This window comes from Phaenicophaeus curvirostris, chromosome 5 (assembly GCF_032191515.1).
Source record: "Phaenicophaeus curvirostris isolate KB17595 chromosome 5, BPBGC_Pcur_1.0, whole genome shotgun sequence".
In the NCBI taxonomy this organism is placed as follows: domain Eukaryota; kingdom Metazoa; phylum Chordata; class Aves; order Cuculiformes; family Cuculidae; genus Phaenicophaeus; species Phaenicophaeus curvirostris.
The window spans coordinates 28,257,798-28,284,874 of NC_091396.1; the positions used below are offsets into that span (position 1 = coordinate 28,257,798).

At 37.1% G+C, this 27,077-nt stretch overlaps 1 protein-coding gene across 1 annotated transcript in view; it reads left to right on the forward strand.

Annotated features, from left to right (window-relative positions):
• The first annotated feature begins 4,540 nt into the window (after nt 1–4,540).
• MYBPC3 (myosin binding protein C3) overlaps nt 4,541–27,077 on the forward strand; it is a 62,629-nt gene continuing 40,092 nt past the window's right edge. Inside the window, exons 1-9 of the mRNA XM_069858138.1 lie at nt 4,541–4,710; nt 13,495–13,761; nt 16,167–16,262; nt 16,518–16,604; nt 16,750–16,898; nt 17,884–18,001; nt 19,381–19,429; nt 20,649–20,693; nt 23,080–23,136. Coding sequence (XP_069714239.1) covers nt 4,686–4,710; nt 13,495–13,761; nt 16,167–16,262; nt 16,518–16,604; nt 16,750–16,898; nt 17,884–18,001; nt 19,381–19,429; nt 20,649–20,693; nt 23,080–23,136 — 893 coding nt within the window. The 5' untranslated portion in view covers nt 4,541–4,685. The remainder of the gene's footprint in view (nt 4,711–13,494; nt 13,762–16,166; nt 16,263–16,517; nt 16,605–16,749; nt 16,899–17,883; nt 18,002–19,380; nt 19,430–20,648; nt 20,694–23,079; nt 23,137–27,077) is intronic.

Genomic DNA, 27,077 nt, shown 5'->3' on the forward strand with positions numbered 1-27,077 from the left:
TTGAAATTACACCCCTGACATGAAAGAAAGTTAACTGTGAAATGTCCAGAAAGATCCCAGATATGGGGTTTAAAGTGTAGGGATACAGAACAGCTGTGCAGAGGGAGGCTCAAATTAGCAGGATCAGCACTATCCAGATCTCAGTGAGGCCAAGCGCCAAGTGCTTTTGCACTGTACACCTCAGAGATCTATGTTTCAAAAGCACAAAGGAAACAGCCTACCTGGTTTTGTGGGGTCCAGCACTTCAGTGAATGACTCCTGCTGGACCTGCACTCTGCACCAAGCCAGCTCAGCTATCCCACCATTCATGCCAGTAAATCTGCAGCCCCCAGAACCAAGAGGTAATTATGCTATTCTGCAGAAACTACTAAATCAAGGAGGAGGTGATATTTTCACAAAAAAAAAAATAAGAGGCAGAAACGCAAACAGAGAAAGAAACAAGAAATCAAAAGGTATGACAGAAACAAAAAGGAATAAAAGGCCAAAGTAGAAAACTGATATATAGGTTTTCTACCTGGATAGCCACATTTGGGCAAAGTTGTATCAACCTGAAAACTTAGCCTCTAAGTAAAAAGTTGGATAGACTTATTAGAAGGCTATGATGCTAACTTTGTCTATAAAAAATCCTAGGATTTCTCTGCATAAGCCATGCTGCAACTATCCAAAATCAGGAAGGTACATCACATGGCCAGTCACTGCAGACCACGTATTACTGTCAATTTTTAACTTGACTTTGAACCGCATGATGAAAGCCACTGCCTGGGGCACAGACTTGCAAGGTAATTCCTCTGATAAGGAAGGACACCTTTTTCCCTCTCATTCACGTTTTTTAGCAAAGCCCCAGAGACATTTATTATGTGTTGCTTCAGTATGTTTATACATCAACTTCACTTGAATATAGAGTGAAACTTCACACACTTTCTAAAGAAGTTGTCTGCAGTTGTAGGGCATTGGTAAGTAGTTGTCACAATCCAGTACATTTCTATTTTGGGACAGTGTAGCCATTGCTATCATACATCTCATTTGCATAGCAGTTTTGTTATTAAAAGTGGGCAAATAAATAAATAAATAAAATTTAGAAAATGCTAGAAAAAGTTTACTCTTACAACAATGCTGCCACCTGGTAACCAGAAGGGTAATTGCAGAGAAAACATTCATTTCGCTCTGCCATGAACATATGTATACTATTTTTTAAATCCTTTAAAATCACAAAATCTGTGAAATTATGACCGGAACAGGATCATTTCCCTGCCTCAGACTGAATAATTCTCATGGTTGTGTTTCATTGTGGGGAAGAAATAACTCATGCCCTCCCCAGATAAAACATGGTTCTGAATCCTGGAAAGTATCTGTGGAGAATACTAGCAAAAGGACTGACTCACTACAGTACTTGAGTTAAATATGCCTGATTTTGAGCACACTATGTTAATAAAGAAATGCAGAGTATATTGTCAAGCTTTCCTTTCTAATGCACAGTATGAATGCTTCATCAACTTATGACTTATTTTTAGGGAGATATTATCCTAGCATATTAGGTTATTTAGATTGGCATAAACTTCTTCCAAATTCCTGAGGAAATAATGGCTCATAGAGAGTTATTAGTATATCACTCTCAAACAACATACCCTTAGAATTCGGTTTAACAAATGACTGTCTCCTTTGAATGGCAACATGGTTTATATCATCCTATAAATTTCCAGAGAAACATACAAGTGCAATTATTCTTCAAGCCACACAATAGCAGGGTGAATTCTCCTTTTGTACTGGAGGAAGGAGGACCCTTCCATCACCATCAAAGTGATGGAAGTGACTCTTACAGACATATCATCAGATACAAGTCTGACAATCATACAGACAAATAACTGACAATAAGAAAGTACCAAATAAAGGGAAAGAATTCTGTATGTAATGCCAGGTTTATAAGTATTTTAATGTAGATTTACACAGCTGTATTTTTTGTCTTAATAAAAATGGAGGTGCTGTAATAAAAGTATAGAGAGCAACCAACATTCATACACTGAACAGTAATTTCTGTTCTCCCAGAACAAGAAGATAGTAAAATTGAAAGCTGGAAATTTCAGAATCAATAACAGAATTCCTATTTTTACAATCTGTATTTCAACAATAGAATCATCACTATTGGAAAGAATTTAGTCCATAGAGATTCTCCCATTTTAGAGAGAAATGAGTGCTTAGGTGAATCAATAATATTGGCATTTCCAAGAATTGAGATGAAATATTTAAGATTTATTTAAGCCGATATGTATTAGCATTCAGAATGAGTCAAGATATGCATTATCCCATAACTAATTATTCCAAGGTTCTCAGTTCTTGCTTCGAAGCACCTCCTACTGGGCACTCACAGAGAACAAATACAGGCTTGGAGTATATTATAAATATTATGCACCTGCATTTTAAAGAGTTTGTATATAAGTATATATTTCCTTTAAACCCATAAAAATGTGTTTATTTCCACTTACACTGTTTTAGTTGGTGGTACTAAAGGCCTGTGGTGCTAAGTGTATAAAACCCCTCAGAACTAAACAATCTTTTGAATCCAAATATTACAAAATATGTCAGCATACTATGTATTTTATCAAATCAAGAACCTTAAAACATAGCATACAGGCTTTCAGTAAAAACAATTATTTGCTAATAGGTGAGGGAGAAAGTTGAAGTAGCAAAAATTAATCCTCTAGGGAAAATGATTCCTTAGAAAGATTAGTATATTCTGGTGGCAATTACAAGAGTTTCATGGTTTATATACTGCAGAGGTGACTTCTAGTCAGCTAATTTTCCCTGCAAACAGTATTTCATGGACCATACTAGAGAGGCAACTAACCTGAGAAGAAGAATCACAGCTCTGATCAGAGTTCACTTCTGAATAATCTGCATAGGGTTTATTTCTCCATATCATCCTTGGTAGCTTTGACTCCTGTCACCTCTGTTGTCTAAGGCTGCAGGGAGAAAACTCTCTTCCCAGAAGGGTTCTGGATGCAGTTCCAACAGTGTGTGAAGAATCAGGTCTGGAGAGAAGAGGGAGTTAATGTAAGTGCTCTAACAGGGAGAAATGTTTAAGAAAGGAATGATGATCTTCAATAGTCAAGTGACAGATTTTTCATACTGTGGGGCCCAAGCTCTTTGCTTTGGCTTCAACACTTTCAAAGAGACAAGATTTCCTGACCCTCAGTGAAATGCCTCAGGCACAAGATAGTAGGTCAAAACCCTACTGTGCTAATATGTGCTCCACTAGAAACAGAGGCACTGGAAAATGTACATAGGACACATCCTGTCCAGCTTCCTCACTTACATGTAAAAAAAATTCCTCCAGGAGAAGGGGAGGAAGTATTTGGCCCAAAATCAGGAGACGCAGCAGTAGTCATTCTTACATGTTCACATTTATCCTATTGGTCTGCCTAGAAATTCAGCTGTGAAAGACAGACACAAAGTACAGTGACTAATGGGCCGCTCGCACACTCATCTGTTCTGAGCTCCCAGCCAAAAGGAGAAATCCCTTAGATATTGAGGTTTTTACAGGCTTGTTAAACTGGAAAAACTGAAAACCATCTTTTTCTAAAAATTCTCCATCTGATACTAGTGGTAGCTGAAATGTGCAGAATGCTTGGCCTAGAGAGTTTCTTTGATTAAGCTCAAAACTAAAAATGAGACAGACTAAACAGTGACAGGAAATGGATATGCCACCAAGTCAATAAAGGGATGACTGTTCACAGTTACTATTAATATTTGACATATGCTAAATGTATGAATAACTAAGAAGCAGTAATTGGAGCATGAAATGGCAATACCAGAGTAATTTTCTAGTGAGACTTCCCCTAGGACCTTTCTATGTAATTAAGGAAAATTAAAACTTCTACAAGCATCAAATGGAACCTTGGAACGATTTTTTTAAATGGTATGTAAAATTAAAAGCAAAAAGACTTGCTGATTTTGAAGAAATATATGCCATAAATCAAGTGGGTGGATGGGGAGGAAGAACTGGAAGTGTTTAAGTAGTGTCATGCTTTCTAATTGTGACTGCAAATGGCAGAAATGTATAAATATGTCTGAAAAAGAAAGCTCTTTCCTGAAAGTTCACATTTAGTTCTACAAAACCAGTCTTTGGTTAAAGAGGAAAAAAAAAAAGAAACAAGAAAAAATAGAAAAAAAGTTTTCTGAGGGCTGTTCAGTTCTGACCCAGTTATAACAACAAAGACTGTTAGTTAGCAAGAATGCAAGCAGGTACACGCTTAAAGTAAGTACAGAACCAGCATACAGGAGATGTAACTACAAGATCTAGTTTGCCCAATGTGCTATAAACATAAGGTTAGGAATTCTTAATGCAATACGTACATGATGCGGGAAAATGTACTGTACAGATATGCAATATCAGATTGTGCTCTAGTTTGTACCAAAAGATCTGTAGTAGCCACTCTAAAGTGGTTTGAGCAATCTGGGTCCTGGAACTTGGCTATATTTATCCCAGATGATGCAGCCTGTCAAGTGTGTCCTGCTGTTGATAAGGGGCTGTAGTTGACAACAGTGGGGATCAAGGGGGAGGAGCAGCATGGGGGCTTCCATCAAGTGTTTGTTTAGGGGGGTCTCAAAAGCCCTGCAGACTCATTCCTGTTTAGCTTGGACATTGCTTTCTAGATGCAGCTGGGAGCTTCATCAGAAACAAAGTGAAGATGCCAGAGCCTGTAAAGAAAACAGGTAAGAATCATAACTAACAGACAAAATCTAAGAGCAGCTTGACACAGAAAAATATGAGTAACTTTTGTGTGCTGAAGAAATGAGATGCTTCAGTGGAAACAAAATAAAAGTGAGGAAAAAGAGACAATACTTTATGAAGTTATAAATATAAGAGATGTTCAGCGATCTTGCAGAGAATTAAATAACTAGTTAGGCAACCCTCAGCCACAGAATTCTCTCCAGAGACTTTGGATGAGGAAAGAATAGAGGTGAAACAGGTTTAATTTTCAGATTATTTAAATTTCTCATTTCCTCTCCCAGTCTACTTTAGGACTCTGAAAAAAAAAGCTGTAGTCTCTCTCTTGGGCAATTAGGCAGTATAAACCTCTTCTGGCTTTATTTTTTCCCTGATACTTTCAATGAAGTGTAAGTGGCAAACTTTGATGGTATTTATTGAAGTGAAATTTCTGTGAAAATGAAAGCAAATGGCACCTGGTTCAGAGTTTGCTTACACTGTCTAGTTCTTCCAGCCAGTGATGGCAGAGCTCTAGGAAAAAAAAAGAAGACTTTGCATTGTAAAGAATATACACGTATTTCTTTTCACTCACAGTTGTCCATCCTTTCCCCTTGAGCCAGAAGATAACTAGCCATTTTCAGAAAGCCAAGGTCACAGAGCCCAGTGCAAATCCTGCCCCACTAGAAAAACATCAGGAAAATTCTTCAGTTTTAGGAAAATCCTTTAGAATTTTAATATAAAATTTAAAAGTCCTAATTTAAAATTGGGAAATAAGGAATCACTCAGAGGCTGCCTACATAGGGAAGAATGGGAGGGCTAGGATGCGGTGTAAGGTGCAATTAGTCGCTTTTCTGAGAAGGAGGAAGACAGCCTGGGAAGCAGAGATAGGGAAAGTTTAGCCTCAGAACACCTGTGTGGGGGTAGAGGAAGATGTGTTTCTTTGTGCCCACAATTACTTTTGCAAAAAACTTGTCAGTATATAAATTTATGATTGTTTGAAAGGTGTGCACACATCCAATACACAAGGCTGGAGAAAATTGTACTAAATCTGGGTTTCTTCACTTCTAGAGCTTCACTGATGCGAGTGCATACCCAGAAATGCTACTACCCGAATGTACAGTACAGGGTGCATGCTTTTTAAATAACATGCTGTTTCCCGAGGTAGTCAATAATAATAGCTGTTGATACTTACTAATGTAGGACTTCATGCTTTGCAAAGGACTAAACAGGCATCATTCTTCTGTTAGGCTGATCAATGGGAAAATCAGTGATCACCACAACAAAAGAAGCAGAATTTCTTAAGAAGAACTTTCATTTTGGTCAAAATGCTTTGAATCAGCCATTATCAGAGGCAGAGCACAAATACAGCTCATATATCCCATTAAGAACTGCAGAACACTAAAGCATGATTTACTCCAACAAGATTTTTTATGTTCCCTCTACAGAATAACTCTAAAGCAATGGTGGTGTCACTGGTTCTTCAATTTTACCACAACTACAACATCATTTGGTGTTCTTAAAACTACAGTTTCTGAAATCAAATGGAAATAGAATGGTATATAAAAAAGAGGTACATATCAGACCTTGTAATTGCAGAGAAAACCTTGAAAATATAAGCTGTAAGTGTTCAGCAATCACTTAAAAAATAAGGCATTTGAATTCATATTCTATTTTTAAAGTTACATGATTCTTGAGATTTTTTTTCAAATGTCTAATGTTTGTGATTGACAACACTGGAAAAAAGAAACATGATGGAGTGGGCAAAATTTGACTGTATGATCATCTAGGCATTGCAACTTTTGATTTGTATGATTTAACTGCCTTTAAATTAACATTTTAAGTCTCTGTGGATGAGAGTCAGCTTCTCTGTGAAGATGCCTGCCTTTGCTATCTGATGTGAAGAGAAATTCTATTCCAGCTAATTTCCACAGAGGAATCTAACAGGTGTCTAACATCACAAGTCCCACACAATTCTTAAGAACATACCAGCCCAAACACTGTGATTATCGCAGCAGGGGGAGAAAAAGCTTTTTATTACCCACTCTGACTGAGACAGAACCAGTCACGTGCCCCGTGACTTCTAGAGGGGATCTTCTCATTCTCCCAAGAGACATTAATCCCTTTGGGTTTCTATTTCATGTTGTTTATACAGTTCAAGACATTTCAAGATGGGATAATGTTAAGCATAATCTCAAGAAGCCTGAATAATCATCTAGCAATTCTTACGAAGGGAAACACTTCCTGCCAGAGAATGGTCATAGATATTCTGTCTATATCTGCCATTTTAACGAACCTTTTAACATGTTAAAAAACCCCAGCCAAACAAGTAAACAAAAAGACCCTACAAAACCTAAACCAGTAAAGTTGACTGTCAAACAAATATTCTTTTATTTAAAACTGTGCAACTAAAATCCGTCAGGATAAGGTACCACTCTATTTATTTATAGAATACCAAAAGAGCTGTCATAGCTTTCCAGAAAATCTATACACTCCCCCAGATCAGCAGGATTTAGAAGACCTGTAGCAATTTAGTGCAGAGCAAACAAGCATTAAAAACCATCACTTACTGCCGAGTCCTTTTACAGAATATTTATGTTGTTCTCCCTTTGATGTAAACATGTCATAGTTAAGCTGTGTTCAAAGGCTCATTCTTTGGGAAGCTTTGATTGCTTATTCTGTTGTGGAAATTCAGAAAGGTTTAAAAGAAGTTCCATCCATTTCCCTAACAATATTCTGTGGCATTAAGAGGAAACATCTGACCTTTTAAACACCAAGTTTAATAGACAAATGGGACTTAATGGGAAATGTCTGCATTCTCTGGGAAAGGAGAAGTCTAATATTGCCTCCTCTTGAAAATCAGTCAACTTTCATTCACATATTTTATCGATTGAAAAGTCTAGAGTTTGCAATTCAGATTAGAAAATTTTATCAGGGTTTATAAGCAAACTGCCTTGGAAGTACACGGAGCCTTTTGGACTTAATAATAACCATTAGTGCTGCATAATGAAGAGCCTACTGTAGAATTTTTAGTTTCAATCTAAGCTCATTGTTTTACATTTGCCAGCACCTAACACCATAAGAACTGCTTCATGATAACAAGCTTCTTTGTACTACAATAATAGAAAAAAAAATTCATATAGATATGTTTTCCTCTTGTGTAAGTTAAGATTCAAAGCAAGCTGAACGTTATTTTAAGGAAAGTATGATGGATGCATAGAGAGGTGACTCTGATAGTGAAGCTATTCCTTGCCTGTTGCTCATGTTACAGGAATTTGCAATCTCAGCTGCTGAAGTAGGCAAGGAATGATAAGATTGAGTAGTTCAATAGCTTTTGGATCATGGACTGATTGAGCCTGTAGTTGCAAGAAGCCACATAGGTCCTGACCAAGGAATGTGTAGCATCTTTATATAGTTCCTCAGCATGGAATTTACAAGCTCTGTTACTGAAATCTGCTTATCCAGAGTTTGGCTTCTTACTCAATGGAAGAGCAAACGGTATAAAAGGAAAACTAGATGGCCAAGTGTAAGTACCAAAGCAAAGATGAACACAAAGCCTTAATGAATTCAGGAATTTCAAAAGCTAATACTACTTTTATAATATTAATTCAATACATTCACTAGATACATATTTTGATAGCAAATGCACAGAATGTGCAGTAAGATAACTCAGCTTTGTGGGAGAAAAACTGTGACTATTTTTTCTAATTACTCTCATCACAGATTTCTGCTGGAGTTTGCAGCATATGTGTTCAGCCAGATACATTAGATTCTCCTAAAACATGTATACCTTTAACAGTTTTTATTTCAGAAAGGCAGAAATAGCATTTGAAAGCTGTATCTAACACACACTCTCCGTAAGTGCTTATCTCCTTCTGCTTCATGTACATATCACAAATAATGAATGATGAGGAGCTGTAGTCAGAGCCACCTCTATGAAAAGTAGGATAAAATAAAAATAACAAGATAATAGCTCTCCTCCATCACTCTACCTAGTTAAAATCAAGCCTGTGGAATCCACGTTTCTTCCTCACTTTCATTTCACGTACTTTATGCATACTTTGAAATTCAGCAATTTTAGGAAAAGGTTTTCACCTAACGCTTGTGATTTTCAACAAGTCAATTTTTTTAGACAGTGTGGCTAGAAATTGAAATTATTCCAGTTATTTAAACATTATTTTACTATACATTTCAGCTCCATTTATTCTGAGAATAATCAAACAGGAATGTCACTTCTAGCTTCTAATACTAACTTTTATTATTTTCAGGGATAAAACAGTACTTAGTAGTTACCTACTAACAATTTGATGCTGTACTAAGACAACAGAAAAACAATCTCTGCCTCAAAACACTTACAAAATAAAAGCCCAGTAAATAAATAGTTCAACAAGAGAGAAAATGAAAAAATTGTTAGTAAAACAAGACAGTGACCTGGGTAGTAGCTCAGTAATTTTCTAGGATTTTGCATAGGAGAGTATGAAAAAGTTTTGAAGCAGAAAAGCAAACTAGATTGATGGTAGATGTTAGAAGGAGATTGCTTCAAAGCAGGTCATAAAGCAAGGGAGAAACCATGAAGGTGCTAGTATGAAGATTCAATAAATGGCAGCATTAGGAAGATGGGTCATTAGTTTTATTACTTTTTTAGGTAGAAACTCAAGGAAATTTGTTTCAGAACTTAAATTATTTTATTCTAGTTTAATTTAGCCAAAAGCAAATGTGTTTTATATTTCTTCATCCTCCTGATTGAAAGACTTATTAATAAATTGCTATCAAATTATAATCTGATAATGGACTCCAAATAGAGCTTTTATTGCTAATTAACAGAGCTGTAACTCATGTAACATACATAACTGTGCAGCTGATGTGTACGTCTTCAGATATTACAAGACTTTTAAAGGATATGTGCTGTGTGCAAGTTCTGGGAGCAGCAACATTAACCACCAAAAAGTTTTCTACAAGAGCCTCGCACACCACACACAGCCTGCTTCCTCTTCTGCCTGGGGTAGAAATTTGCTGGTTTACATTACTCAGAAGTTATAGGAAGTTCTTTGCATTACAGAAGCTAGAATTGATTAGGAGTCTGGGATATGAGAAGTGAAGTGCTGAAAAACGGGTTCAAAGAGCACCTATTACTTTCCTTTCTTTCAATAATTCCTAACATCAGCGTCACTGGTAACTCATGGGCATCTTTGCTTTCTCTTGAGAATTTCCACAGTGTGCTAGTACTAAGTCACCTTTCTCCACCTTTGTGAAGGGTGGGTTAGAATTTACTGGGACGCAGAGGGCTAACCAAATATGCAGCAGAGGACATGGGCTAATTTGTCATCAGGTGCCTCTGCTCAACAGCTTCTATGTGCATGTCTGACTGCAGTCTGCATAAACATGTGATAGTACCTGAGAGATATCTGTCAGTGCCTGACAGGCATGAGAGCTGTTAGACATTCCACAGCATCACATGAGAGGTGTCACAGTCATTGGGTTTTCCACAGATTGATGGTGGTGGTCATCTCCAAGAGTGATTTGAGTACAGGATGGATGTATGGAATTCAGAGGAGCAAATCCGGGTAGAAGCCAAATGCTGAAGTGAGAGAGATTGCCGTATGAGGAATGTGCTTCTGACAAAAGCAGGCAAAAGTGAGGCTCTCAGGACAAACAAGAAGTTTTGAATGGTGGTTCTTAGGAATATTCCTAATAAGGAAATAGCTGCATTACATTGGTATAAATGCATGACAAAAAAAAATTCTGCTGGTCAGGTTAGATTTACATTTTGCTTAAAGTAGCAACCACAATGAAGGAGATCAGGAATAGCTGATCTCTCACTTCTCTTTCTTCTGCTAAGCAGCTCATTTTTTTTTTCCCCAGAAGGAAAAATGATGGCATTCCTTTCAGGTGCTTGTTCAGCAGTCTCTCTTCTGAAACAAAGTAATTTCCTGTAAAATCTCCTGCTGTACATCACTAGTTTTCCTTTGCCAATATGAACAGTGAAAGATGAAAGGGAATAGAGATACTCTTGGACACCAGCACGCACAGGTTCTGAATCTCAAGTGCAGGTAAATGACTCAGAGACTCCTTTACCTGCAAAAAAAAAGGGTTCTCAACAACGGTTCTTGCAAGTTTATATTTCATGAGAGATTTATAGATTTTGCAATTTCATACTTCAGTGGAAGTATTCACAATCATTTTAAGTTGGCACTGAAGTGAATCTTTTGGCAGTAAAGGGAGGGAGAAAAAAAAAAAAAGACAAGGAGACTTACTTGTAATCTTCTACATATATATTTGGATTTCCCAAATGTCAGAAATATTATGTGATAGTGCAGATTTCTCACTGTGCATCTAATTCCAGCCAACAATCTATTTTTGTCGAAGCACCTAAAGTAAATGTAAGAAACCTAATCTTTTTGGTGGGTGTGAAAACCTTCCATTTGTAAGCTGGAAAATTTACAGGCACATTGCTGTTAAGTAATCAATATATTTATAGATTCTTTTGTGCTTAAATAGAAGAGTGATTATGGCAGTGCTCAGAGACAAAATGACCATGTCTCTTAGCTGCTTTACCTCTCGCGTCACAGGGAGAGGAGCCAGTTAGTAGGTATTTCAAGAGTGGGTTCCAGAACTGGCCTGGCTCCACGCTGTGTGGTAGCCTGGCCACCTTTGCATGTCCTTTGAATTCTTTTGAATTGTGTACTTCAAACCTGCTGTCTCAAATAATTCTTTTGCAATTACTCAAGATACAATACATCAAAGTATACCCTGTTTTGTTATTTACAGAAGTGCAATGCTATCTCAAAAGATGTGTGACTGGTAACGGGCATTTGAGTATTATGCTGTACTGTAGATTTTATTCTACACAGGACTGTGCTGTTTACTGTTTAGGAGCAATTATACCACTTACCAGCCTGAGGTTAGAAAAAAATTTTAAAAAAAGCATGCAGGGGCATCCCACTCTCAGGGAAATTTCTTACATTTGTATCTTGACATGGAAGAAAAACATACAGAAGTATACAACAGGACTTGGTTGAGTCTACTACAGGCTCAGTGCAAACCAAAATTGTTTTATCAATAAATATATAAAATATGGAGGGAAAAAGAAAAAAGAAAGAGAAAAATTCTATTTAGGGTTTTTATATAACAAAGAGAGTAAAAGTACACTACATATCAAATTCTAAAACTATTTGCAATTGATACTTTAATTCATGTTTAAGCAGTTTCAAATACTTTGCAAAACAATGTAAGAAATATAAACTGTATTATGACTCAAATCCAAGGGCCCTTAGATGATATTTTTGCAGATGTAACTATGCTGAGGTCAATTAATTTATGCAGTTTGAGGAAATGCTACAGGAACAGAGATTTTATGCAATGAACAGATGGTATTAGTAATATAGCACTTATACGAACTAAAGCACCTTTTTGAGCATGAGTATAAAAAAACCCTATTTTAAAATACTTCTATGTCATGTTCCCTTCATTTTTATAAAGCAAAATCAAACATATAAAGGCAACTATAACCATTGTCTTGGTGCTTGGATAGTTCTTGTTGCTATCAAAATAGAAAAGCCATAGGCAAGTTGCCACAGAGGCAACAGCTATAATCAACTGTGATGGATATTTTATATATTTTATAAAAGCATGGTTATGCAGGTGTAAGTTAATAAAAAAATTACATAATTGTGCACAAAACCCATTTGTGTATGAATCAGAATGTCAATTACTCATGTTTTTAAACATGAACATAGCTCATGACAATTAGCAGAAGACCAGAACACAAGCATAAAATGAGAAACTTGATTCAAAATAAAATTAAAGAAATAAAAATAAATAAACCAGGGTAAAGAAATCAGTAAAATAAGTTACCATATTAAAATCTAGTCTTGAGGAAGATCAGGATACTCATAGATCAAAATCACAATACATTGCTTGCGTTCCAAATTCGTATCTGTTGTGCTACTTTGATTAAATATGAACCAAACCAGATCATATGGTTTATGCTTGTTCACTCCTGCATATTAATAATTTAATTCATTCTCATTATAGGCATGATAAGTGCTTCTCAACATATAGAGGAAATAGTCTGATCCACCTTGTAATTAATTAGAAAATTAGTTGTTGTAGAGTGCTACGTAGGCAAGTATTTAACTTTTAATGCTGGACTGAACATTTGAATGCAAACAACCATTGATATTACCTCAGCTGGGATAAAATGACAAAGGCCACCACAGGAACGTGCATCCCTTTCCACTAAAGCTTTGGTCAGTCAAAACAGAATGAATAAAGACAACTCATTAATTCATTGTGGCATACTAGGACACAGGTTATTGCACAAACTGCAATTTTGTTGGAGAAACAGATCCTGATCCCGTTTAACAAGTGTACCAAGCAAGTCTTAGGACAGAATTAATATTTCTAAATAAAACTGCATGTCCAAGTAATGTCGAGAGCTTGATATATAAGAATTTATATCATACCATCTGGTCATAGATCAAAACATTCACTTATGAATAATCAGAGCTCATTATGGGGAAAAGAAAGAGGAATATGGACAGTGAGATGAGTTTGCTGTCCACTCCATTTTATTTCATGACAATATGAAAAGATATGACATCTCAGTCAGAGACAGAACTCAATAAACACAAAGACAACTCCACAACAACTCCATGGAAAGCGCTGTAATTTATATCGTGCATGGGCAGATGGAAGAGAAAGTAGACAGCTGTTGCAGCCACAACAGCTGACTACACCAGATATGCCACAATTGCAAAACAGATTTTAGCAAGCCTTCTTTCTTTTTTTAGTTTCTGCATTTACCAAGAAGCCAAAGATGACAGAGGTGACAGCCGGAAGCACAGCTGTGTTTGAAGCAGAGACAGAAAAATCTGGGATCAAGGTGAAGTGGCAGCGAGCCGGCACAGAAATTACTGAAAGTGAGAAATATGTCATCAAGGCAGAAGGAAACAAGCACTCACTGACAATCAATAATGTAGGAAAAGAAGATGATGTGACATATGCTGTAATAGCTGGAAGCTCCAAGGTCAAATTTGAACTCAAGGTCAAGGAGCCAGGTACAATGTTTCCTAAGCAATTCTGATTCCATCAGTATTTCCAGTCCCACATGTAAACTTTATGAATGAGATCATTGGAAATTAGCCTGACTTAACCCTGTAAAATGTCTTTTCCAGCAATACATCTGCTTGCCAGTTATTTGAAGCTACCCATTAATATTAAGCTGAGGAATACATTTCATGTGGTTAAGACACCCATTTCCAGGTGTCAGAAGTCCACACAGTGGAGATGACAAGAAATCTTAATGTCCATCTTCAGAATACTCTGCCAAGATTTTCAATTTAGCTGTTGAAAAGCAAAGCAAAGCTAGTCTAACCTAACCTGACCTAAATATAGGCCTGGTATTTTATTCTTCTTAAAATTGTTTTATTTAAATACAAAATAGTAACAATCAACAAAAAAAAAAATAAAAATTATGCTGTAAGGTTTTTAGGAGCTCATAAGTTCCCCAAAACTGTCTCAAAACCACATGCTAATAAAAATACATACTTCGTTACTATCTCTGTATGCACTGAAGGATAAGTTAGATGAGGTATTGAAAAACTTCCCCAGGCTTTTCCTAGGGAAAAATATAAAGAGCCAAATTCTCTGCCCCTTTCTAATGAAAAAATGTCTGAAGATGCTGAGGATAGGTGAAATCACTTGAGTTTTGAAACATTTTTTTCCCCCTCCAAAATGATCCCAATTTACCACTTCTAGTATTTTAATATTCCCTTTTTGTTTTGGTGAAAAGCCTTAAACTCAGATTCTTTATATCACCTCCTCCCCTTTGCTATCACTGTTTATCCTAGCAGCACGATGGTAGTGAGATCTGGTTTGTTGAAAATACACTGGTGAATGTTTAACAGGAGACAAGATATTCTGTTCGAGGTGAAAAGTGCATGACGGGTTATGAGGAAGGGGAAATCCTGATATAGATTAAGACAATTTAACAACTGTCAGAGCACATAAAAGCATGATTCTGCTGGTGATCTCATCCTGAAAGTAAACAGGTACATATTATACTGGTTTTATCTTGCTCATTGTCCTTCAGATTAATTGCAGGTACAGCCCGCTACAGGCACACATCCCACAAAAAACAGACTTAATGCATTTGGAAGTGTAATCATTACTTAAAAGTAGTACACCTCTGAAAAGCACACATCAGTGATGGAGGAATCAGATGTCAAACAGCTACACATCCACATTATGGGAGCACCACACTACGTTAGTTAAAATACTTAGTTCTTTCCAGTAAAAATTGAGTTGAAATTTATTTGGACAAGTTCTAGAAGGATACCTTCTAACAATAAGAGTGGTAGAATTTGATACTTCAGTATTAAAATAATACCCATTTAAAATCATCATGTTTTGTTTCAAGACAAAAATACAGATTAGGGTAAAAGGCATAAATCTTCTGAGAGCAGGGCTGAACTCGTCTTCATATGTTCACAGTTACTGTCTTGTTTTACAGACCTTGCTAAGACTAGATTTATAAAGGGTAACAGTATTACACATCAATATTTTCACAAACAATAATTATTTCAGCTCTTCATTAAAAAAAAAAGGAACCCTAACCTACAGAGACACAGCCACCTCTGTTTGTGACCACTGAAATTAGTCATCTCATGGCTTAACAAGGCCTGAAGTCTCTGGTGGAAAAGACTTTGCAAATAGCCAGGAAACTGCACGTGGTACATAAGAGACGTGGACAAGGCCCTTTGGAAGTGATTCCACTACCTATAGGATAAAAAATAAAATCCCTCTGTGACTCATCTGTTTCAAGAACTCTGCCTCCCTCCATCTGCCCCAGTTGCTCATTCCTACTCCCTTCTCTTATATTTCTATTTTCTCCATTGTGTCAAATGCAGTTGGCTGAATTTGTCTGTGAGGTCATGGGTCATGGTTTAATTGAGAGGCCATAAACTTCCCCAAGCCAGGGGAAGACAGATTTTTAAAATACTTCTCCGTGTGGATTCCTAGCAGTGTCTTGAGCTTTTTCCCAAGCTGCACACAGAGCATTTGGAACATTATATTCCAACAGCAAAGTTAAACAAAATCTCATGAATAAGCAAATTGAAAGTGTTTAGAAAAATAATAATTGCATCATTTTTCACTACCTTTTCTATTTAGAGCACTGAAATTGACATCAAACAATAGTGTTATTCATCAGCTGGCAAGTTTCTACACCTCGAGACTATAGAATTTAAAAACTCAAAGTCAATGTTCTTTCCAAGCCCAGCCAAAGGAAGAGCCTCATCATCCAGCTTCAGAAAGTCCCTTCTCCTTCCAACACATCCTCTAAGCTTGCAACTAATTTCTCTACACTCCTTAACATATATTAAAAGCTGATCTTGGGCAAAATTTCTTCAGAAAGGAAGTAGAAACATGGCTTTCCCTAAACTTTGCTTGTGTTCATTTACAGAAAAGAGTGAGACAGTCACTCCTGCTGAAGATGCTGCAGCCCCAGCTACCTCAGAGTCACCTGCACCACCAGCAGAAAGCAGCCAAAACACAGAAGGTAACAGAGAACTAACTCTGATATCAAGTCTGGTTCATTAACAGAAAAGAAGAACAGAAATAGGGAATCCTTAGAGTCAGTAAGGTAGAGACAGTAGCTGAAAGCAGACCACCAGTGATAAATTACTCAAAATAAAGGATAAAGAATCTCAGAGACAGAAGAAACATATTGAGATTACTTAACAAATTCACTATATAGGCTGTAACAGAAGCTGGTGCAGAAAGTTCCAGCTGGTAGTTCTGATATTTATTTTAGTTACAACTGCTGAGACTCAACCAGAAGAGCCTCTGGACCCTATTGGGCTATTTGTGATGCGGCCCCAGGATGGAGAAGTTACTGTTGGTAAGTACAAAATGTGAGTCAAGTGATATTTGTAAACTGTACCTGTTGCTTGACTAATTAGGTCTCCATGTACAGCTTGGTAACAGTGATATAACATAAATTAGACACTATTCATAATCTTATTTTATCCCACTTCCCTTACAAGGTGGAAACATCACATTTACAGCAAAAGTGGCAGGTGAGAGCCTGCTGAAGAAACCATCAGTAAAATGGTTCAAAGGGAAGTGGATGGATCTGGGAAGCAAAGTGGGGAAACATCTCCAGGTGCATGACAGTTATGACCGAAATAACAAGGTACAATTGGCAGAGTAACGTTCTCAGTCTTCTAGACTCTAATCTTTAATTTGAAGAAAATTTAAGCTAATAGAGGAATGTTTTCATGTTAAGGTCCTCCAAGCTACACACAATATTATGCTTAGGCATAGAAGTCTATGTTTTGACCATGCAGAAAAGAGACAAGTACTACATATAGACTCTTGAGCACCTTATCTATGATGAAAGGAGAAAATATCTGGAGGACTAGTGGGGCAATTTTGCACTGTCTACTGCAGGATTCCCTCTATCTTTCTTTCAAGTAGTAGCCATAATATTCAAGGTAAAACAATAAGATATTGAAGTATGGTCTTGGTTTTAACACACCAAGTATTCAGCCATTACTGTTGGTATTTATTGTTCCCTTGTGTGTCTAGACTACTGTAAATAGCTGAGTAAGATGCATTTTTACCACAAATGTGTTCAAAGATACACAAACAAGAATACAGGAGAGTCTGTACCTTGACTTCTCATCCTGTGTGGTATATGAAACACTACTACCCTCTCCTGGATGGAACAGAAGAGACTTGCTCACATTACACACTCCGTTTGCTGATTTTTAAAATGTGCTGTATATATCCTGAGTGGAGGCTGTATTTGTTCAGTGAAAGCTCTATTATTGGTCCATATTCCAATCTATACGTAATTAGTGTATGTGCTGTCTGCAAATACCAGTACACCAGCGTATTTTGCTAATATAACACTGTATCCTCTGGAATACCTGTAGTGATAATATTCTTTAGACATTCCTACTGAATTGGGGAGAAGGGGTACTTTGGGGGATTATATGTTGAGGGGGTAATTTTTATGACAGTAATGAGCTACATGCTCAGGAGTTTCTTAATTCTAAAGGGTCATATCCCTTGTCTATTTCTCTCCATAACTTAATATATTGTGGTTTTTCTCTCTCTCTGTTTCATAATTTAATTTTCTAACTTATGAATTGTATCATTGGCATATGCTCTAGGTGTACACCTTTGAAATGGAAATCATAGAAGCAAACATGACTTTTGCAGGAGGGTATAGGTGTGAGGTGTCTACCAAGGACAAGTTTGATAGTTCTAATTTCAACCTGACAGTCAATGGTAAGATTAATTCCTGACACCTTGTTTTTTCTTTTATTTTTTTTTTTTCCTGTATGCCTACCAACAATTCTTTCTGGTACATAGTGGCTTCTAGGCAAGCATACATCTGAAATATAGGCCCACAGAGCTACAGGCACACTTACAGAGGTCCACAGATGAGGAGTGGGATGGGTTGGCAGCGATCTAGAGCATCAGAAGCAACACCTGGATGTCACTCAAGTAAGGCCTGTGATGCTCTTAAAGAAAGCATACAGAAAGATGAAAATCAGCCCACGTTTTCCCTGGCTTTATTCTGATTTCAGCTTCATTCTCTCATAATATTTAATGTCACTGGAATAAAAGAGAGGTCTGTTCTTACTTTGGCTAAAACTCAGTGCTAAAGATCAATACTTGAAAAGGAAAAAAAAAGAGGGAGATGAGAATTTTTGGACATGTGACACTTATAAATTACTTTCTTCCTCATAAATTCAATGCAGAAGCACCTTGTTATGTAAAACTGCTTTAAGATTAGGTGACTCATTTTACTTAATACATGATGCCACCTTCACAACTGCTATACTGAAAAGCTTATCAGCAATTGAAAAGGAAGTACATTTTAACATCAATTTCCCCCCAGTGTGGGAGAGTTCAGGTAAAACAGTATAAGTGTGGACCATGGGGTTAAGCATTTGCAACATTTCCTGTTTTGGTGGTTCTGTTGATGGGACTGCAACCAAGGACCTTAATATGCAAAGACAAAAGTTTATCGAAGGTACTCACTCAGCAGCGTTTATTTTTGAAGATTCCCTAGTTGGCTGCAGGACTCAAAAGACTTAGGAGCTGTGATTGAGAACAGTTTTTATCCCAATAGTAGCAGTACACCTGTTCATATCAACAGAAGCTTAGAACAGAGCAATCCGGTTCTCTCTATGCAACATCCTCAATGGAGGTTCTGTGTACCTCTACATATTTCCAGGAACGTACCTTTGCTTTCACGGCATGGATTAAAATTTATTATTATTAGCAATAATATTCAATTGATACCCAGAGATTTTCTCATTGAGGTTTACATGCCCTGTGAAGTCATTATTGAAACTAAAATTTATCAGCAGGAAAACTGGCAAACATGAGATAAGATGGTTCATCATGCTGCAGGTTATGATGAAGAATGAGACAGAATTCAGTTATGCATGAAATACTGAAAGTTGAAAGCTAATTAGTAAAGGCTACATGTTTAAAGATGGTGCTTCAGTTTTTCAATATGTTATTGATCACAATTTATAGTATAATGACTTTATGAAAAAAAAATTCTGCACAGGAAAAGCTTTATAATTGCACTGTATTTTGCATTATTTTGACTTTCCCTCCCTATTCTTGTTCATCCTTTTTTGTCACATCAGAAGCACCTATAACTGGAGACTTGGATATTCGCTCTGCATTCCGACGCATGTGAGTATGTATAGTATAACCTTGTGTTATACTTCCATGTGGAAATCAGATTACTTTCCTAGACAAAAATTACTAAAAGCAAAGCTGCTGTACAAACAAGCACAGAGAAATCTATTAAGCAATTATTTATATTAAGAAAATATTTCTAGCATTAAAATACTACGTAACTCTTAGAAATAATCTGAGAGATTTTAGACTTTGTTCTAGCACAATAATCATGCTTATATTCCATTACATAACTGATAATGTGTGTAATTCTACCAAGAAGTTCAGCACTTTTTTTCCAAGATCTGTAAAGAGTACTCCAGACATAGACCAACAGAAAAGGAAAAGATTCTGCATAGTGCCTAGCCTTAATTTTGTGTGGCTGAGGTACTAACTATGTGTCTTAATATAAACATTTGCTAAACAAAGAAGTGAGCTCTGTAAGGAGCATACCACCAATAACATTAATACAAGCCTTTTGATTGTATTTGTTTTCAAGTTTTAAAATTGTATTACTTGAATGAAGATGATGGTACTATAAGTGTCTGTGTACAAACTCAGATATGTGCAGGTCTGCCTATTAAAGATTGCAAGGTATTGTACTGATACTGAAAAGGCTATTCTCCCCACATATGTAACACTGTCTGAATTGATATATGACTTAACGGAATAGTGTTTCATTCTCTTAGTAAAATTTGCAAAATTGTGCTTTTTTATTACTCAGACATTAACATGAGTTTTTTCACTGTTGAGTATTTCTTCTTCCTTTGTGTAATCCAGTTTCTGTTATAGTTTTTACATATTTTTGCAAACTTACTAGATCAAAACCATTCCAACAAATGTCAATTTTTCTGACTTAGGACACAAACCATTGATAACACCTCCCTGAGCTTTTCCCTATAAGTGCTATTTTTATACTGGGGAGACGGGGAGGTAGTTTAACAAAGAACAAAGAACTAGAAAAGGTTTGCAGAATTTATCTACAGTCAAATCCACCCATAGGTAGCTGATCAGCCCCACATTCAGCACATAGCTGCACTGTGTTATTTGGTTGCAGTGAAATTAAGTTTCAAAAGTTTCTCTTCTTATTAGCACAACTAGAAGAATTTAGAATCAGTTCAAAGTGAGCGCAGTGTGAACCATTTCAGGTTGTTCAGTTTCTTCTACAAAAAGGTAGCCAAATTTTTAACCAAATTGTTTAAAACTGAAGTTTTGTCTTTGATACCTCACTCAGGAGCCTGGCAGGAGCGGGGAGACGGATGACTTCAGCCTTCCTCAGGTAGCCACTGTCTGTGTCAGGAGACGAATTCAAGTCTAACAACAAACTGCCTCTCTCTTCTAAGGAAAAGAAAACAAAAACAAAAACACACGTCCCACCCAAAGTAGCTGCATCTTCAATTACAAATAAATCATTGTTAATAGTATGCAGTATTTATTTGAGACAAATATATACAAGTAAGTAGACATGTAAGATGAGTATAAATAATGAAAAGAGTAGTTTGATAGTTCAGTGAAAGGCAGATTCATGAACAGAAAAGGTATGTGCTTGGCAAGTGGCATCTTTTCACCATTGTTAGAAGAAAAATGTAACTTCAGATTATACGCACATCTGCTCCCTCTGTTTTACATATTTTCCCCTCTCCTGAGCACATCCTGACTGGAATTGCCACTGCTCACAGAAATGTACCAACACACATGTACATGAAAATCTGTTGTTTCCTGGCACATTCTTCATCCTTGTATTATTATATTTCCCATCCTATCCCTTTTGGCCCAATATCTTCTACCACAATGAAAACAGGAACTCTGTCATTAGACTTAACTCTATGCATGTTAAAACAATTATTAGGGCCTCATTCTTCTGAAAAGCTAATTATTGATTGGCAGGCTTTCCTGAAAATCTCATGTAAGTACCACCTGGGAAACAATAAGGTGACTAGTTCTTCTCCCAGCTGTAAATTCTGATTCCTGAACATCTGATCACAAGAAACCCTTTTCATATTTGTTATTATACTAGTGATTCTTATGTAAACTTTATGTCTCCAAACACTGAAAAATCTTCTGAAAGTAGGGAAAAAAGTGGTCAAAAAGACACTTCTCCGTTTGAGCATTATTCCCGGAAAATTGGTCTTTTTTTGCATTCAGACAGGGTTTAGAAAGTCAAAATGCATTTTCTTAATCTCAGTACTGCACTATCTTGAAGGTAATCACAAAAGTAAAAACGGTGCTTTCTTAATAAAAAGATCTCTTCTCTCAACATATTCAAAATGACACTGATTCAAAATTGCTGTCTTGCATTGTCAAGCAGCACAAGAAGTCTGGCACTCACTTCTCTTCCATTTTGTTAAAATGCCGCCATTTATCTGCTGAGGCTGTTCTCTTACTTTTTAAAGTATTTGTTCTTGCAGTACTGAGTTTTCCTGACATCCTGGTTCACACTTCTACAGACAGACTGATTTTCTCTGAAGCAGTAGTGTATGGACAGAGACAGCACTATGGGCTACCACTACCACCAGAAAAACCGAAAGGAATAATTTCAATGTATAAAACAATAATTAAATATAAGGTGTTGCTGCTGGAAGAGCACAAATGCTGTGAGATGGCATCAGCATGTTCTTATACTCAAGACAACATAGACATCAAGGAGCAGCTGAACACTGATGATGGGGGACTGACTGAGATTAAGAAAATCCATTTTGACTTTCTAAACCCTGTCTGAATGCATAAAAGACCATTTTGCTAAGTTGAATAATAAATAGTCAGGAACACCCCTGTAACTCCCAATACTTTGATATCAAAACCCTGAAGTGATTTTTTTTTAGGAAGTAAACCCCAAGAAGTGATTTTAGTGACCTTATGATAAGTTTTCAGAGTAGATCTTTACTCCAATTGTTCATAAGCACAGCTAAAATGCATTAGATTCAAAACACCAAAAACAACACCGTGCCATCCAAGTTCACCATATGTAAGAAGCAGAATTATACTTCAACTCCTGCTTGTTGCTTCTTATTCTCACAAATCAGTTCATCACAGCACAGCTTGCCACGGTGCTTGTTGAACAACTGCAGATTAGACCTCATCTCAGAATCAAATCAGATCACAGAATTCCTCCTTTAACCTCCCAGCTACCAATGATGTGACACTCTTTTCAATATAATGAATTCTGGAATTGCAAAGAGCCTTAACAAACAATAACAGCTGGGAAAATACTAAAAGAAAAAAAAACAAAACCCCAAAACTATTTAAGACTGAAAGAAGTTCCACAAAATGGTTGGTTAAATACTGCCCCACTCTGTAAACAATATCCACATTCCTGAAGATACAGCTTTCCAAAAGCACAAAGGATTCTGAAGAAAATCTTCTGCAATATCTTTATGATAATGAATACATTCCAGATCAATATGAACACCAAATTAAACCCTGCAGAACCTCATCCATAATCAGTATAGAATATATGTTAATTACATATATTTCTTAAACCTATATGAAGATCAATCTGGACAAAGAGCCTTATTAAGTCACCTTCCATATCTGTGCTCATTCCAAATCATTCTAACCCCATCAACTACTTCCAAACAAAATCACATCACCTGCATAATGATACTGTCTCACAAGATTCTCATAATTTCTTCTGAAACTAATTGTGGTTTTCTGTTACTATATAGTACCGAGGGACATGAAGAAGGTGGAGAGTTTAATTTTAGTGCCTTGCTGAAAAAGAGGTGAGTAAAAAAAAATGCATAGGCCTAGAGAAATAAAGTAACCAGCTCCTCCTGAACGACTGACTCCAAAAACACTAAAACTAGAATAAGGGGAAGTTATGTAAATTCAGAATCCTTTTAGTTTTCCTAAAGCAGCTCTAACTCATAAAAAAGGATGACAGTTGATTACAGCAATTTCCTCAAATACTCAGCATTTGCTGCATTTTTGCCAAGTTTATAGCGGAGGGGGGAAAAAAAAGATTGATCTTCCCCTAGATAGAAAAGGCTGGAATGTAAGTAATTACACGCTTCCACTAGTACTTTTCATTAAAAATTTCAAAACACAACAACAATTTACAATACCTGTCTATACTACGGAGTTACTGAGAGTTTTCTGCCCTAAATATCCCAAATACCTTGCAGCAGAGAGCTGGGAGGACAAATCTTTTTATTAGATATCTGAAGGTTACTATGACACTATACAACTATGCATTATGCATTATCATAGAATCATAAAATAACCAGGTTGGAAGAGACCCACCAGATCATCGAGTCCAACCATTCCTACCAAACACTAAACCATGCCCCTTAGCACCTGGTCCACCCATGCCTTAAACACCTCCAGGGAAGGTGACTCAACCCCCTCCCTGGGCAGCCTGTTCCAGTGCCCAATGACCCTTTCTGTGAAAAACTTTTTCCTAACGTCCAGCCTAAACCTCCCCTGCGGAGCTTGAGGCCATTTCTTCTTGTCCTGTCCCCTGTCACTTGGGAGGAGAGGCTAGCTCCCTCCTCTCCACAACCTCCTTTCAGGTACTTGTAGAGAGCAATAAGGTCTCCCCTCAGCCTCCTCTTCTCCAGGCTAAACAACCCTAGCTCTCTCAGACGCTCCTCATAAAACTTGTTCTCCAGCCCCCTCACCAGCTTTGTTGCTCTTCTCTGGACTCGTTCTAGAGCCTCAACATCCTCCTTGTGGTGAGGGGCCCAGAACTGAACACAATATTCAAGTATTATATAGCTGTTTATCTGATATATATAAAAAGATAATCTATTTAGTATTAATTTTATGCAAATGTTTTTTACTCTTCTGATTCTAATTCTTATTTCTTATTTTTACCTTCACCTTTTTCGTGGAAATTTTTCTCCCATTCTCATCCTTGCTTGTCACATCTGTTTTCATAACCTGTCTACTTATGTTTTTCTCTTTTTACCACCACCTTAATCTGGATGTTTTGGATTCCACTACTGCCAACAGAGAGTAAGATTTATGATTCATTTCATTGTAAATGCATGGGTCAGGCTAAATATAAGAACTATTTGCTTTGAAATAATGCATGCATCTTTATTATTCTTACATGTAGAGTGTGACACAAAGTAGAGAGAAAGAAATAAAACTATCAGGTGCCAGTTTCTGAGACAAAAGTGCTTTTAAACAGGTAGTAGAAGTTAAGGGTGAACTATTCAATACAAATCAATGTATTTCTCTGTATGTCTTTTTGTTTTCTTTTATAAGTAGTTCTAAATTGTTCTTTAATTTTCAGATTTTCTCAATAACCTGCTGCTTTAAATTCCTGTTGTCATAGAAATTAGAATCAGAAAAATTACTTGCATAATACGCCTGCTGGTGCCTATCAAATATATGCTGAAGTTTTGTTCCATCCATCCTTAAACATGTTAAGGGAACATGTTGCTCAGGTCACTTACTCCGTAAATACACAGGCTTCTCTGTTACAAAACATTGTTTTTTATTCCAAGTAAAGTTTACATTTCTCATTGTCATCCCATTACTCCAAGTATGCTTCTTTCTGTTTACTACCCCTGGGTGATCACTCTGTCTTTCCAGCCCATGAGGTTACTATGAGTACTTGTCACTACACTAATTTTTTGCAAATCTAAACTTACTCAGTTTAAGTTTTCACAGTCAACTATTTGGGTAAACGATGCTGTAAATCTGTGTCCAGTCTCTGCTCAGGTATTGGTATTGCAATTCATTAGAAGTGCTTTATCTTCACAAAGAGAACAGGTTCATGCAGAGATACAAAGTAGCTTGGTCATGGAAGGCAATAAAGCTACAACAGCCTCATATTTTGCTCAGGTTAACTTATAGAATCATTAGGTTGGAAAAGACCCACTGGATCATCGAGTCCAACCGTTCCTATCAATTACTAAACCATGTCCCTCAGCACCTCATCCACCCATCCTTTATACACCTCCAGGGAAGGTGACTCAACCACCTCCCTGGGCAGCCTGTTCCAGTGCCCAATGACCCTTTCCATGAAAAATATTTCCCTGATGTCAAGCCTGAACCTCCCCTGGTGGAGCTTGAGGTCATTCCCTCTCATCCTGTCCCTTGTGGCATCTTGGCTTGGATCAGAAACAGGTGACCAGGAGGTCCAGGGAGGTTCTTCTCCCTCTGTACTCGTCACTGGTGAGACCACTCCTCGAATCCCATGTTCAGTTCTGGGCCCCTCACCACAAGAAGGATGTTGAGGCTCTGGAGTGAGTCCAGATTAGAGAAACGAAGCTAGGGAAGGGGCTGGAGAACAAGAGGAGTGGCTGAGAGAGCTGGGGGCATTTAGCCTGGAGAAGAGGGGGCTGAAAGGAGACCTCATTGCTCTCTACAACTATGTGAGGGGAGGTTGTGGAGAGGAGGGAGCTGGGCTCTTCTCCCAAGGGACAGGACGAGAGGGAAGGGCCTCAAGCTCCGCCAGGGCCGAGTACAGAGGGAGAGGAACCTCCCTGGGCCTGCAGGGTCGTCTTCAATCGAGCTTCACACCCTGGATTTCAGTAAGCCAAACAAGGTCACGTAGGTATACAAATCCCTGCATTATACAATACGCAATGTATCCAACTAGATGTGAATTCTGGCCTTGCAATAACACTACAACCAGAACTCTCAACAGGACCAGCTAGATGAGACAGAAATCACACCTGTAAAACTTTCTATAGCTGACATTGATATCAAAGTTTCTTGTTTCATCATGAACCCTACAGAAGCCTGAATCAAAAAATGCATTAGAATTTTTTTTTGCAAGTCTAAACTAGAGAAACTATGCTTTCTGATTAATGGCAATTATTAAAAATTAACAGGCTTGGGAGCTTGAATAGGGTAGTTGTACATGTCCTAATTTCCATAAAAAACATAAGGCAAAAAAAGAATTCTTGATCTCTTTTTAAAAATTTCAAATAAATGGAGATCAACATTAAAATATTTGCATCATTTTGTACAGTGACTCCAGCTGGAATGAAGTGCTAAGTACTATGGAGGCCTTCTCATAATGCCTTTCCTTTCTGCTTTCGTAATTAGTTTTGAGCAGTCATAGAACTCTAAAAATAGCAAAACCCACCAGTATTTAAAAAATGCTCAACTTGTTCATCTAACTGTTCATATTTTGTTAGACTAGAAATATAATTCATTAAAAGAAGCTTATATATTTCATTGCATTTTCTCAGTGGTTTTGACCTCTCTTAGCTTACAAATCTCTGTTCTGTGAATTTTAGGATATTGATAAATTCACTGCTCCTAGTTGTTTTTCATAGCCACTTCAGAGGTAATTTTTGGATCCTTCAGGCTTCACACACCGCAGGTTGAAGACCATGCCTCTATTAATGAAAACTCCTTATGGAAGGAAAGTATTCTTCTTTGAAATAGAATAGAAAAAGGGACCATCATTATGCAGATTCAAATAGAACTGAACATTATTCTTTTACCCATTTTGCTTTATCCCACATAAATTACAAGTGCGCCTCAATCCAGAGGTAATGAACATTCCCACTATAATAAAGATTTTCATTTAACACTGTATATCCTATCACTGTAATTTAATTAACTAGTGTTGACATACAGATTTCATGGGCCAAGGAGAGGTCATTGGGAAGAGCAAAAGGAACAGCTGTCACAGAACTATTAAATGGGATAGCGAGCACAGACCTTGAAGGAGGTGACAGCTGACAGGGTCCAATCA